General features: G+C 48.7%; 1 protein-coding gene across 1 annotated transcript in view; it reads right to left on the bottom strand.

Moving 5' to 3' along the window:
• OTOG (otogelin) overlaps window positions 1-15,881 on the bottom strand; it is an 85,749-nt gene that overhangs the window by 51,498 nt on the left and 18,370 nt on the right. Inside the window, 8 exon segments of the mRNA XM_070384044.1 lie at window positions 525-663; window positions 2,096-2,203; window positions 10,129-10,282; window positions 11,797-11,840; window positions 12,077-12,151; window positions 13,496-13,688; window positions 14,304-14,516; window positions 15,397-15,521. Of these exon segments, the coding sequence (XP_070240145.1) occupies window positions 525-663; window positions 2,096-2,203; window positions 10,129-10,282; window positions 11,797-11,840; window positions 12,077-12,151; window positions 13,496-13,688; window positions 14,304-14,516; window positions 15,397-15,521 (1,051 nt within the window).

Below are 15,881 nucleotides of genomic sequence, written 5' to 3'. Positions count from 1 at the left end.
TCCTACATCACCATTCCTTTTCCTCTGCGTGAGCTGGTGGCTTTAACACATGACTCCTTTACACACCAACTCTCCAGTCAGATTTCTTGGTTCCAGCTTGACCCCAATTCTGTCACTGACTGTGTGAGACCTGGGTGAGATGCCAACTTTCCTCAGCCCAATTTGCTCCATCCCTAACACGGGCTCAATAAACTCTGTCATTTAGGGTTGCTGTAAGAATTAAGTGAAATAATGCTTTAAAATGGCTTGGTAGACCACCCAGCATCTAATGAGGGCCCAGAAAGTATTCGTTTTTACTATAAACCCATTGGCACCCAAGAAGGTTATAATGGTGAGTGGACAGGCATTGGGGTATTTATAACTGGTGGGCTCTGTCCAGCCCTGATCTTGCTCCTCAGCACCTCTTTGAGGCTCTGAATTGCCAAACACCAGGGCTTAGATCCTCCCGCCCCAACCATCCAATTATGCATCAGCTGCTCTGGGGACCCATGGAGCCAACTGTGCAGACATACGCAGGTGCTCACCTTGACCAGGTGCACTTTGCACGCCCCCACGAAGTCAAATGGGAGCCCATCAAACGTGCGGTAATGCCGGTCACCATAGGCTGTGCAGGTGGAGGCACAGGGGTGGAGGGTGCACTGGAACGAGCCTCGCTGGCACACGCTGAAACACACGCGCCCAGACCCCTCACAGGGTGTGCCCCGCCCCCACCCTGAGCACCCACAGTGGGGCCACTGCCCATCGAGTACCCACTGTGTACCCCTGGGCTGAGTGTCAACAATCATCGACCTCCAACAAAGGCCCAAAGGATACGAGGGTGGGTCCCCATTTTATGCAAGAGACACTGGGGTTCAGAAAGTTAAATCAATCAATAACAGAGCCAAGACTGACCCAAGATCGATTCAACTCCAATATCCACACTCTCTTTGCCACTTCAATCATTCATTCATTCAACAAGTAATAAGCATCTCCCATATCCCAGGCATTATTCTAGGAGTCTGAGCTACATCAGTGAACAAAACAGCAAAAAATCTTCTGCCTTTGTGAAGCTTGTATTCTAAAGGAGGAAGATACACACTAAATAATAAAACATAATAAGTAAGCATGAGTAGGTAACGTGTGTGTGTGTGCACAGTCGTTCAGTTGTGTCCGACTCTTTGTGGCCCCATGCACTGTAGCCCACCAGGCTTCTCTGTCCATGAAATTTTCCAGGCAAGAACGCTGGAGTGGGGTATCATATCCTCCTCCAGAGGATCTTCCCAACCCAGGGATCAAGCCTGCATCTCCTGTATTGCAAATGGATTATTTTACTGCTGAGCTACCTGGGAAGCCCCAAGTAGGTAATAGTTAGAAGGTAATGAGTACTATGTGGGGAAAGGAACAAGATAAGGACTGGGAATGTGTGTGGGGGTGGGTTGCAATTTTAAATAAGATGGACAGAAGGACAGGTGAGCAGAGATTTAATGGGTGTGAGAAAATTATGTATATGGATATTTGGAAAAACAGTGTTCTGGGCAGAGGGTACAGCTTTTGCAAAGGTCCTGAAGAACATTCTGGAAGACAACATGGCTAGAATAGAGAGAGTAGGAGGAGAGGAGGAACTTGGGGAGGTAACAGAGATTCCGATCCCGTAGGTCCTAGAAGACCACTGTAAGAATAGTAGCTTTGCTAGCAGTGAGAGAGGGAGTGCTCAGAGGATTTCATCATGGGAATAACATGATCTGAATGTCCATTTTTTTCATGCACATGAATGTGCATATACACTCACATGTGCAGTCTATGCATTTTGAACATGTACTGACACACATCCATATAAATACACAAACACATCATCACGGTTACAAATACACACGCACACACATTCATATACATGTATGAACAAACTCACATTGATATTTATAGTCACAGAAACATTTCCTCAAATTCTTTCTATGCATATTTGTATATATACACAAACCCCTACGGAGCACACAATCACACAAGATAAATATGAACATGGTTGAAGGGGGAATGCTAGACTGTACTCACAATCACACATCCCATATCCACTCTCAGCCCCAACAAAAAGTAGAGCCTGGATGGGGCCCTCACTTACCAGGAATGGCAGGGAGACATGACCTGGTCCCCAGGGTAGTACTCCTTCCCTTTCCAAGTGCATGGGCACTCCTCTGGCAGAAAGCAGGCATCCCCATGTCTGAGCAGGCTGTAAGGACACAGTGGGCAGATGGTCAGGAGAGCACCCTTCCGTCTCTGCCACCTGTGGACGACCTTGTGGCCACATGGATGCCCTGGGATGGCTTCTCAGCACTTACCCTGGAAGACAGTGAACATGTACCTACCACCATCCTGCTCCTGCCCAGTGAGGTTCAGAGCTACCTCAGCAACTGGAACATGAGAGGCAGGCTTGGCCCAGGTCAGAAGTCTCTGCCATCCATCGGGAAGCAAGGCTCAGCTCTACCAGCCACACCCCCCGGCCAGGCTAGATGCCAGCTGTCCCGTGGACACTAGCTGTACACTAATGAACACACCATGGGCATGGGCATGGACCCTTCTATGCAGGTGGCTCATGGAGTAACTAGGAGACTTGCACTGGAAAGAAATGTGAAAGGGAATTTTTCAGGAAGATGGAAACTCAGATCCACCTGAAGGAATGAACAACTCCAAAAGTGGAAAATATGGTGGTAAACATTTTTAAAAATTATTTCTTAATTTCTTTAAGAGATAACTGAGCATTTAGAGCAAGATTAATGTCAACTGGACATGAGTTGGTCTGCCCTTGTGACTCAGCTGGTAAAGAATCCGCCTGCAATGTGGGAGACCTGGGTTTGATCCCTGGGTTGGGAAGATCTCCTGGAGAAGGGAAAGCTACACCACAGTATTCTGGCCTGGAGAATTCCAGGGACTGTATAGTCCATGGGGTCACAAAGAGTCAGACACGACTGAGTGACTTTCACTTTCACTTAATGTCAATTAATTGTGGGGTTTCTAACACAGGTAGAAGTAAAATGTATGATAATAACAATAAAAAGGACAAGAAGGAAGTAAATGAAAGCAGGCTGTTGCAAGTAGTCTACATAAAGTGGGAAAACATCAATTCATAGTAGATGGTGATAAATGAAAGATACATATTGTAATCTTTAGAGAACTACAAAAATAAAACAAAAAATATCAGGATATAGGAACGTCCCTGGCAGTCCAATAGTTAAGACTCTGCACTTTCAATGCAGAAGGCGTAGGTTGGATCCCTGGTTGGGGAACTAAGATTCCACATATCATGCAGTGCAGCCAAAAAATAATAAATTAAAAATATATAGATTAAAAATACTAATCTATATATTTTAAATGAAATAAAGGAGAAAAAATAGAGACTAAAGTTACTTAACCCAAATAAGAAAGAAAAGAAGAAAAAACAAAGACAAATAACAAATAAGATTGTAATGTTAAATTCAACCCAATTATTAAAGGCAAATGCATAAACTGTCTAATTACAAGGGAAAAACTGTAACACTGGCTAAAAAAGCAAGACTCAACTGTACTCTGTTTCCTAAAGATATAGTTGAAATATTAATATAATAGCACAAATAAATGAAAAGCAAAATGATAGGAAAAGATACCATGTAAACACTAGTTACAAGAGAGACAGAGTGGCTATATTAAACTTACACAAAGTATACTTCAAGACAAATAACATTAACTCTAATAAAAAGGGATATTTCATAATAATAACAGTCAGAGATTTCCCCGGTGGTCCTGTGGCTAAGACTGCACTTCCAATGCAGGGGGCCTGGGTTTGATCCCTGGGCAGGAAACTAAATCCCATATGCTGCAACATAAAAAAAAAAAAAAAAAAAAAAAAAAAAGACTCCCACATGCAGCAACGAAGATCAAAGATCCCATGTCCACAACATGTCCTGGCATAGCCAAATAAATAAATAATTAAAAAAAAAAATAAGCATGTCGCTGTATGGCAAAAATCACCACAATATTGTAAAGTAATTAGCCTCCAATTAAAATAAATAAATTAATTTTTAAAAGATCGGTTTATCAGCAGAACATAAGAAGCTTAAATGGGTATGTACCAAATATCAGAGCTTCAAAAACAAAAGCAAAAACTCACAGAACTGAAGGAGAAAAAAGACGAAAGCACAATTACAGTTGGAGATTTTAACACTCTTCTCCATTAATGATAGAGCAAACAGGCAAAAAAGTTATCACTGACGTGCCTACAAATTTGACAGCTTCTAAGGGATGAACAGCAAAAACACTGAATATCTATAAATAATTCAATGACAAATGTGTGAACCTCTGGGTGAAAACTAGGAAACACTGCTGAGAGAAATTAAAGAAGGCCCAGGAAGGGGAACAATGGTGACCTACTTGCAGATTAGAGGACCCACTAGTATGAAGACGTCAGTTCTCCCAAACTGATCTATAGGTGCAGCACAATCCCAATCAAGATTCCAATGGCCATTTTGTATAAACTGACAAGTTTATCATAAATGTACATGGAAATTCAAAAACCTAGAAGTGGCCAAAAAACTTTGAAAAGGAACAAAGTCAGGGCACTATCAACTTCTGATTTCAGGACTTACTATAAACCTTCAGAAATCAAGACAGAGTGATATTGGCCTAAGGATAGACAAATAGATCAATGAAACAGAAGAAAGAGTCCTGAAATAGACCCACATTTATACAGTCAATTGATTTTTTTTTTTTTAAGTGCCAAAACAATTCAACAGGGAAAATCCTTTTTAAATGGGACTAGAACCACTGGATATCCATCAGAAAAAGATACAATGAGTGACTCCATTTTATAGCAGATACCAAAATACAATAATTTTAGATCAACTATAGACCCAAATGTAAAAGCAAAATTTATAAAGCTCCTAGAGGGTATATAGAAGAATATCTTTGGTATTGTGGCAAAGATGTCTTAGAACACAGACAGCATCATAAGGAAAAAATTGCCAAGATAGATATCACCAACATTTTAAACTTCTGCTCATCAGAACTGTTTGGACATATTAAGACTTTTTAAATAAATGAACAGGCAAACCACAGACTAGGAGAAAATATTTGTTATACATATATCCGAGAAAGGACTTGCATCCAGAATATATAAAGAACTTCTGCAACTCAATTTTTTAAAAAATCAGCTAAATAAAAAGTGAGCAAAAGACTTAACTGGACACTTTACAAATGAAGATATGCAAATGACCAAACAACACATGAAAAAGTACTCCTCACTAGTCACTAGGGAAATACAAATTAAAACCATAATGTTATTTGACTATGTTCTCACTAAAATAACAAAAATGAGACAGCCTGAAAATATCGAGTGTTAGTGAGGATATAGAGCAGCCAGAACTCTCACACGATGAGAGCGTGACATAGTACAAATTCTTTGGAAAATAGTTTGGCAATTTTTTACATAGTGAAATGTACATCTACCCTTCCACTCATTCCACACTGAAGTGCTCTTCCAAGAGAAAGCAACCTTATTTAAAATAGCCCAAACTGCAAATAACCTAAATATGTATCAACATTTGAGTGGATGATTTAATTATAATATATTCATACAATGGAATACTACTGAGCAATAAAAAGAAGCAAACGACTGGGAAATGCAACAATGGATCAAAGACATATGCTAAGGAGAAGTCAGACATCAAAGGGTAGATACTGTATGACTCTATTTTCATGACGTTCTAGAACAGGTAGAGCCTATTTATGCCAAAAATAAAGAACTATGGTGAAGGGGTACGAGGAGATACCAACTGGGAAAAGACATAGGGCACAATAAATTTTTTGAGGGGGAAGAAGCGTTCTATATCTTGATGGAGGTGTGGGTTACAAGACGGTATAAATTTGTCAAAGCTCAGCAAACTGTATGGGGCTTCCCAGGGGGCACTGGTGGTAAAGAACCTGGACTCTGTGGGAGAGGGAGGGGGGGTATGATTTGGGAGAATGGCATTGAAACATGTATAATATCATATAAGAAACGAATCGCCAGTCCAGGTTGGATGCATGATACAGGATGCTTGGGGCTGGTGCACTGGGATGACCCAGAGGGATGGTACGGGGAGGGAGGTGGGAGGGGGGTTCAGGATGGGGAACATGTGTATACCCGTGGCGGATTCATGTTGATGTATGGCAAAACCAATACGATATTGTAAAGTAATTAGCCTCCAATTAAAATAAATAAATTTATATTAAATAGAAAAAAAGAACCTGCCTGCCAATGCAAAGAGACACAAGAGATGCAGCGGCATTAGATCCCTGGGTTGGGAAGATCCCCTGGAGAAGGAAATGGCAACCCACTCCGGTATTCTTGCCTGGAGAATCCTATGGGTGGAGGAGCCTGGAGGGCTGTAGTCCACAGGGTCGCAAAGTCGGACACGACTGAAGCGACCAAGCACACGTGCACAGCAAACTATATGCTTACGATCTGTGTGTTTTACGTATATATTGATTGGAAGCTCCATATTTAAGCCAGGGGGTCATCATTTTGTTGAGGATGTCCCAAAATGTCAGTTTCTGGAGGAATTTTTTTTTTTTTTTTTGCCCAGCCAATTTTCAGGATTAGAATCCTCTTCCCTTTCTGACCTGGGAGGCAAAAACTTTGATGTCACCATCCCAGGAACCAAGCCGGGGAAGTGGGCTGGGCCCCAGTTGGCTTTCACTCATCTCCCTGTCGTCCCTCTGCATCTCATCCTTGCCTCTGTCCCCAGGATCAAAGTCTCTGATTTGACTTTTCTAGAAATTCTTACTGTCTTTCTCCTGCTGGATGGGGTAAGGGAATCTGGGCATTTAACTGCTCCTTACACAGACTTGCCACTTATCCCACAGTCTTGCTCCCACCACCGGCTCTTCTGAGATGCCTGGAGCGTCCTGTTCCTGAAGCTGCCAACACCGGGTAGCCTGCTTCTCCTTGGCCTTCCCCTCTACAAGCATCAGCGTCAACCTCTGCTCTGCAGGGTCAGTTTCTACGTAGCCACCCTGGTTCCTTCTTCAAAAACTATTGGCCTATCTCATGCCACTGTCACCCCATTCTCGTTCCCTTTGTCCCTGGTGATGTATACATTTTTTTTAACTCCATTACCAACATTTCATTGTGGTTGCTAGAGGAAAAAATAAAAAAGCATGTGGTTATGTTCTACCTGAGGCCATTTAACCTTTCTAAGTCTCTGTTTTTCTCACAGGTAAAAAGGGGATAATGACACCTTCCTCCGAAGGTCATCAAGAGAATTTAATTATAGACCTGGGCACACTGCCTAGCACTTGGTAGATACACGATAAATATTGGTTTCTTGTCCTTCCTTTCCCCATAATTGAATCAGACACCAGTGATGGACGGCTCATCACCTTCCATCTTCACCCTCAGGCCCTTCCTTGCCACCCACCATCCACGGCTCCCTCTTGGGCTTTTGCAGACCTGCGTGTATCCTTAGCACCTTCTGTGTGCCCACCACAGACAGGAATATGCAGGGAGGAGCTCTGGGCCTCAGTTTGTGGAGCTCTTTCTCCTTAACTGCTAAGGGAGTCTCTCCTCAGGGGCATTTGCAAATGCATAGAATCCAAGTAAAGGAAGACAGTGCTATCACTCACATAGAGTGCTTGCTGCTGCTAAATCGCTTCAGTCGTGTCCGACTCTGTGCGACCCCATAGACGGCAGCCCACCAGGCTCCCCTGTCCCTGGGATTCTCCAGGCAAGAATACTGGAGTGGGTTGCCATTTCCTTCTCCAATGCATGAAGGCAAAAAGTGAAAGTGAAGTAGCTCAGTCCTGTCCGACTCTGAGCAACCCCATGGACTGCAGCCTACTGGGCTCCTCCATCCACGGGATTTTCCAGGCAAGAGTACAGGAGTGGGGTGCCATAGAGTGCTTACTCTGTGCCATTTTCCAGATGAGGAAACTGAACCTCAGGGAAGTTAATTGGCCCACCCAGTAAGAGGTGGAATCAGGACACAAGCCTGACTCCAGAGTCCATGCTCCTAACCACTGTGCTACATTGCCTTGTGACCCCAGAGCCCTTGGCTCAGCATCAAGATGCAGAAGAATTGGGAGCAGCACAGAGAGTGCCAGATGCCTGCAGGAGCCCAGGAGCAATACACACACCCAGAGATTCTACGAAACACTAGGAGGGTGGCAGGGGGACCAGGGACCCAGAGGGGCCCAGGCAGGGGTTGTTACTTATCACTGGGAGCCCTATCCCAGCTCCCAGGAGAATGTTCCACGATGCCAGGAAGTGCCTGTCCTTCCTTTACAGTTGAGACTGTAGCAATTTCCCTTTGACAAGCCCCTGTGGAGTGTGGAAACTCCTCAGAGGGCATTTAGCGCAGAGCATGAGTCACTACAGCAAAGATGCCAGGAGCTGATAGGGGTTCAACACTAACAAGGGGAAGAGGACAAGGTTCTCTGGAGAACTTAGTGCGAGCAGCTCCTCACAGCTGTTGTCTTCATCAGATCTCACTAGAGTCCTGCACGGTGGGTGTTAACTGCCCTCAAGTCACAGAATGACCAAACTCAGGCTCATAAACATTAAGTGACTTTTCCAAGATCACATAGCTAGTGACAAACACTAAGCCCTCTGGACTGTGGATGCTCTTGGCACAGCACCAGGGCATGGATTGAACTTTGAGAGGCTTGGAGCAGAGGAAGAGGATTCAGGTACTGTCCGTTCAGACTAATCCTGCAAACAGCAGTGGGGCCTCACAGGCAAGAAGACTGTTTCCCAAGTGGTCATGTCACTTGTCAAAGGTCACCCAGCCCTTGGAAACCTTCACATCCTAGCCTACCCTTCACAGCCTGGGGATTGAAAAGGGAACCCCACTCTGGTTTCAGGATCTTTTGAGTTAAACTAATCCCTAATGTCAGGCATTGCTTTAGAGGCTTGCTCTTCAACGTATGGTCCCCAGACCTGCAACATTGGCACCTCGTGGGAGCTTGTTATTAATAGAAATGTAGAGTCTCAGGTCTAGGATCCTGTGCGAGTTCTCCAGACCTCACAGGGGTCCCTGGTGGATGCCTTTGTCTGGGAAAGGGCAGGCTCATGACCTATATCATGACCTCTGTGAAGGGGACTAGACCCCAGGCCTCCCAGAGCCAGCATGCTCTAACCGAAGGGTAGGGTTTGGACTAAGCAGAGTTGGATTCGGGTCATGGATCTTTGGGCAGACCACTTCCCTCCATCCAACCCTTGGCCTCAAATTCCTCATCTGCAAAATTGGAAAAATGATCCTCCCCCTCCTTTCTCCCAAGGATGCTCTGAGATTGAAAGACATCATTATACCAAAGTGTTTTATAAATAGCAAAACTCCAGCTGAATGTTCCCTCCCCTCTGCACACTAGAAGCCCTGATCCTCTTCTCACTTTCTCTGGCTGCCAGGCCTGGCCTGGGACTCCCAGCTGAGCACTGAGCTCTGCACAGGTGGAAGGACGCAGCCCCATGCTGCCAAGTCATGAGATGAGGCAACCAGCCATCTTCTCAGCCTAGACCAGCATCAGGAGTGGGCAGAGTGAGGCGCTGGGCCCTTGCAGTCACCTTGGCAAGCAGAACACCCATGAGGCAACCCATAAAAGTCAGGTAACCCATCACAGCTGTGATGGCAGCATCTCAGACACCTAGGAGGGAGACCGCTTCCACTGGGTGAGGCCTGAGCCCTAAACATGGTCAGAAATTTGCAGGGATGAAGGCTAAGAGCTAAACATGGGTTTCCTCTCATGGTCTTCAGCCCATGAGACCTCTAGGGCAGGCTCGGCACCCACCCATTGTGTCCTCTTCAGCACCTCATTTAATTCTCACAACCATTTCTTGAGGTAGCAGGTATTATTATTATTCCCATTTTTCAGATGAAAAGCTGAGCCTCAGAGGAGTGAGGCCCATTCCTTGTCTAAGGCCACACATTGGTGAAAAGCAGAGGGAGGTAGACACCACTCAGGCTTGGCTTCCCACCCTCCTGTTCTTTCTCAGATTCCTCACTAGTTATAATGCTGTACCTGGGCAGCCCTGGGCTAATGCCTCCCTGCAAGACTGTGTGCGGTTTTCTCTGCCCCTCACTCCACCCTGTGGTCCCTGGTTCTGCCAGCCTTTCAGGGATAGAAACCCAGGGCAACACGGAGACATACCCCTGAGGACAGGCGCATCCTGAGAGGCAGGGCCCGCGGGCTGGCACGCTCAGGTTCAGCAGCTGCTGCTCACACGTCCTCTCTCTGCTCAGCTCAGGGTCAGCATGCAGGTCGCTGCAGTTCACAAAGACCTGGCCCGCTGGGCAGGCAGCAGCTGGAAGAGGAGAGGGTGGTGCTGGCCAGAGCCTGGACCCTCAGAAGGATGCTTGCAACACCTGGGCCTGGGGTGGGTTCCTGGGAGGCAGAGGGTGGGGCGGGCAGGGAGACCTGGGGACCTGCATCTGGGGGATACAGGCAGAGATGGGGCTCTGAGGCTTTCTGCTGCCCTGGCTGCCCCTGAGGCATCCCTCGGGTTCCCAGGAGCACACGACTGTGGGCTGGAGTCGGGTGTTGTGCCACAACAGAACAACCACCACTGGTGCCACCACCAGGTGTGTCCTTTCACGGGTACTGCTCCCGGCCTGTCACCTGCATCTTCTTACTTAACCTGCCACAACTCTGCGAGGTATTACTATCCCCATTTTCCCATATGATGGAGAGAAGCCACTTCTGCTTTCAAAAGACATGATAAAGAAAGAAGAAGCGTCCCAGAGGGACCAGAAGCAGAGCCAGGAAGCGGACAGCCACGCAGTGTGACAAAGTGGCTGGGAACGTTTAACAACAGGAAAGTCAACTTCCCGTTCACCTGTATTTCTGTGACATATACCCACTCTCTCTCCCAGAACCTTCAGTCAAGTCGGCCTTGTACACTTATACCATGAGACTGATCTTTCTTAGGGAGATCAACAAAATGGGGCTGAGTTCTATGTCAAGCCTGGGATGGAACAGAGAGAAAGGGATAGACACAGGAGATGAGATAAAAGTCCCAAAGAGAAGAAACCTGAGGACAGGAACTACAAAAAGAAGCACTTTCAGGGATACACAGGAAATGTGGGAAGAACGCAGGCATCCAGGTTATACAGCAAGAGAGGAAGTGAAGGCTCAGAGCGGTGAAGTGAGCTCCTCAGGGCTGCACAGGTGGTGAGGGCTGGGCAGGATGTGGAGCCGGGGTATCTGAGTCTAGGGGCCCTGCTCTTAGCCACCTGCCATGTGATTGCTCTCTGATATTCTCTGTGCTGGTCTTCACACTTAGCAGCATCCTCTGCCCTCCAAGGCCCTCTCTGAGGGTTCCAGCTCCCTGCCCATCCAAGACACTCACCGGCCAATCCACCACTGTGTCATCCAGCATCCCCACCCCAACTTCCACTGCCTGTGAGGGTCTCAAAGACCCAGCCTATCCTCCCCACTGCTGTGACCCCCACATCCCACACGGGCTGGATACAGAGTCAGCCTCAGCAGACACATGATGGTTCAGATGGAGGAAATCCAGGAGCCAGGGGAGGTCAGGACTGCCCAGATATCCCAGCTGGTCACCCCTGAGGGAGACAGAGTCTCGGCATCTCCTTGACAAGCAGGAGGGACAGCCTCTAGAGTGGAGCTGAGGTTGGGACAGGATCTCACAACGCCACACTCTAAGCTACAGCCTTTCCCGAGAGGACAAGGACTACAGTGGTTTGGCATGAGACCTGGGGCGGGCTCTCCTCATCCTGGCCTGTCCTCAAGCTCCCAACCTTCGTTTCCCCCATCCCACCACCATGAAGGAGCCCCTTCCCTCCCAATCCCCCTTACCCGGGGCTCCGCTATCACAGCTCATGACTCCATCTTTGCAGTGGCTGCAGAGAGAGAGAGAAGCACTGGGGTCAGCCCACCCAGTCACTGCAGGGCCCAGAGACCCCGAGTCACTGCACTCAGGTCACTGCGGAGCTCAGACAGACATCCCACTGCTGTCTCTGGCTCCCTGCGCAGAGAGGGAGGCTGTCACTTCATGGAAAGTCCCACCCAGCTGCATTTTCTTTAGTCAGCAACTTCCATTTAAAGACAGGAATAATAATACCGCTAGAAAGCTCACCAGTGGCCCAGAGTTGGGACATCGCTGTCTCCAGGGGGATAATCCATTCCTTGGAAGTGGCAGGAGCACTGGTTCCTATAAAAGCCAGGAACGGAGAAAGGTGAGGTGACTCCGGAGTCAGGGCAGGGACCACCGAGGACAGGGACCCCGCCCTGCAGCCAGCCAGGGGCATTCACACCCAGCATCTGCTCTGAAGCTCAGTGCCTATACCACACGGGTGGTTAAAATATTTTGAACATCAGGCTAGGCCCCCCTTTCTCTTCCTTACAGGGGATCTGTAAAGTGGGGATCCTTACGTGACCCTTTTCATAGGTTCCTCTTTGTAGGTCATTTGAGGGCAAAGACTGTGTTTCCTCCTCCCATACCTCAAACAGCTGGTTACAGCCAAGTGCAGGCTTTGGAGCAGAGCAGTTGAAGGCTGGACAGGTTGTCTGTACTCATCCAACCCCAGTGTTCCTCACCATCTTCTCCCTCCTTAACTCCTCCTCCATCCCACATAACCCTCACAGGCTCCCCTCGCTCACAACACTCAACCTCAAGGGGTGGGGGCACGGCACACATCTGGATCTCAAGCGAGGACTCCAGCTCAGAAAGGGCTCTGAGTGAATCAAATATGTCCCCCATCATTCATGTTGATGTCCCCACATTCAGTTGAATGTGATACCATTTTACAAATTAAAAAAAAAAAAAAAACCAGGCCTGGAGGGGACCAGGGGTCTTGCCAGTCAACCCTGAGATCTTGTGAGGTCACCACCTCCCAACTGCCCCTTCCACTCTGCCCTCCAGCCACATGGAGAACGCCCACAGCCAGGTCTCAGGGTGCTCCCCGAGTCCCCTTCGCCTGGAGTACTCCTTCCTCAAATCTCCGCTCACATGCCACTCCTCAGAAAGGCCTTCCTCCTAGGTTCACCTCATGTGACAAAAGAGCAACCCCTCCCTCCCCAGGATTCCCTGGGCTCGCTCAGCTGTATTTGGCGATGTAGCTCTTGTTACCACCAGATCCGTTAAGTTTCTGTTTATTTGCTTATTTTATCTGTCTCACCACCTAGAATATGAGCTCTTGTGAAGTCAGGATTCTGTTTTGCTTGTTGCTGAATTGTCTAGAAATGCCTGGAACATACCAGATCAATCAAGATGTGTGGAAGGAGAGGGGAGATGAGGGCAGAGACCCTCTCGGCTCTGTGGGGTTGTCCTGTCTTGTGGCAAAGTCAGACTGGACCCAAGAGCCAGAGTTGGGGAGAGAGGCCTGGGTGGGAAGTGGGGAGGGTGTCCGATAAGCCCAGCTTATCCTCCAAAGCCTGCCCTGTGACTGAGGTGAAGTAGGCACAGGAGAGGCCCAGGTAGGTACCCAGTTTCATATGCTCTGGAGACCCCCAGCTTCACTACCCCCTGACACAGAGCTCAAGCCAGCCTCCTCACCTGGGGACACAGAGGTCAGCCTGGGTGTCCAGATAGGTGTCTGGTGGGCAGGCACAGCCCTCCACACACTCGTCCCCGCTGAGATCACTGCCACCATCGACCCCACAGGCCTCAGGGCCAGCCAGGTCCTGGCAGGTCTGTCCACACGGAGCCACACACGGGCTGTATTCCTTGGTGGCCTCACAGGACAGTGCTGTAGTGAGAAATGTGACCGTGCTTTGCCTCCCTCGCACACCCACAAGTTTGTGGAGTGGGGTCACCATCATAAAGAAGAGAACCAAGAGCCAGAGAAGTTAAGACAGTCGCCCAAGGTCACACAGCAGGTCAAGGTTACAGCTGGGATTTGAACCCAGTCTGCCTCCCACTGTCCCAGAAAGGCAAAGCCACAGAGGTAGATCCCATCTCCCAAGTTCAGCCTGGACCCTATCATTGGCATTTCCTTCTCTCTGCAGGGCATTCCTCTTAGGTAGTGATTTTGTGGGGGGAGTGGAGGTCGTCCCCTGATAGTCTTGCACTCACCCCATCACTCACACATAGACACACGTACACAGGTGTGTAAATACACACACACACTCTGCCTCTCTCACTTCCATGGGCTGTGAAGATCAACTGTGCTCCCTCCAGCATCCTCTCAGGGCCCTTGACTTGGGGCTGCCCTCTCTTTACCTGGCCACCAGCCCACTCCCTGGGGTCTCCCACAGCCAGTCAGGGGGTGGGGGCAGGTGGAAACTCAGATCTGGAGCTCCGGCTCCTCCAGTGCCCTCACAGGGGCACACAAGCATGGGACACACAAGCATGGGGTGCTCACCACAGCCTGGCAGGCGGGCACGGAAGTCAACGGGGAGCCCATGGCGCTGGCAAAGGTGGGCGTAGTGAGCCAGTGTGGCACACAGGCAGGGCTGCCCACAACGGCAGGCATCTCGGCGGCACTGCTCAAAGTAGGGCACGGGGCTCAGGTACGCGGAGCAGGGCGCAAACAGCTCCCCCGTGAGCACGCTGCAGGCCTGCAGGGCAAAGGAGGCTGGAGACAGACGAATGGGCGAGGGTCAGGGGTCTGATTTGCCTGGTGCTCTGGGCCCCAGCTTCTCCCTCCCTCCCCACAGCTGCGGGGACTGTACACAGGAGTGTGTGTGCATGTGTGTATGTGTATATATGTGCAGTATGTATGTGCGTGAACATGTGCAGGCATTCATGCAATGCATTCCTCATGTCAGGAGTCACAGGAGTGGACAAAACAGGAAACAGGCAAAAGTCCCTGCTCTCGTGTAGCAGACATTCTGGGTTGGGGAGACCGTCCCTAAACAAACAGTAAATTCAAGGTGAAGAATCTAAGGAGAGAAAGTTGAGAAGGAAAATGGGGATTGCAAGGTGGTGGCAGAGGGGAATTGTGATTTTAAACCCAGTGGTTTGGAAGGCCTCAGTGGAAAGATGTTGTTAGACTAAAACCTTGAAAGAGGTAGAGAGTCAGGCATGTGTTTATGAAGAAAGAACATTCCAGAAGAATGGAACAGCAAGTGCAAAGAGCTGGAGAGGAGACAGACCAGGCTGGGTCAGAAGAAAGCAAGGAGGCCAGTGCTGCTGAGCTAGGTGCAGGGTGGGTGTGGGGAGGAGGTGAGATAAGGGGGATGGGAGGAGAGTGCAGGGCCTGGCGGGGCCACTGTGAGGACCTGGACTTTTGCCCTGAGATGGGGAAGCCAGTACAGATGTGTGTGCAGGTGACGGGGTAGAACGTGAAGTTTGCTTCTGCCTGATCCTCACCAGAAGGGAAGGCCCATCCCCTCCCCACAGCTCCTCCTTTCTGATCACTCCTACCCAACGTGGGCAACATCCTCACGCCCAGGCTCCCATCTCATCTCTCAAACCAATCCTACCCACCCGCACCCCGACCCCAACCACCTCACCGGCTTGCAGATGCACATCGCAGGGGTCCAGCCGGGAGCCAGAGACCAGCGGGGAGCAGGCGGACAGCGTTTTCCAAGAATTGCCAAAGAGCTGTGGAGTGCTCTCAGGCACACCCACTGGGGACCTGCAGCCATGGTAGAGCCACATTCACACACTGGCCCATGCACACCCAAGTGAACACACAGCATACACCCAGGTAAGCATCCACCTGCTCATGTACACATGCGTGTGCACACACACACAGAGGCAAGCATAAAGCATGAGCACCCATATTCCGATGCATGCGTACCCTCCCAAATATATAACATTCATAGGTTCACATATACCACCTGCACACACACACACACACACACACACAGCACAAATATATACAGACATGGCTGTCCATGGGGATTCTCCAGGCAAGAATACTGGAGTGGGTTGCCCTGCCCTTCTCCAGGGGATCTTCCCAACCCAGGGATCAAACCCAGGTGTCCCGCGTTGC

The sequence above is a fragment of the Bos mutus genome, chromosome 15 (assembly GCF_027580195.1).
Source record: "Bos mutus isolate GX-2022 chromosome 15, NWIPB_WYAK_1.1, whole genome shotgun sequence".
Lineage (NCBI taxonomy): Eukaryota > Metazoa > Chordata > Mammalia > Artiodactyla > Bovidae > Bos > Bos mutus.
The sequence above is the reverse complement of the archived record's forward strand: the minus strand, read 5'-3'. Positions and strand labels throughout refer to the sequence as shown.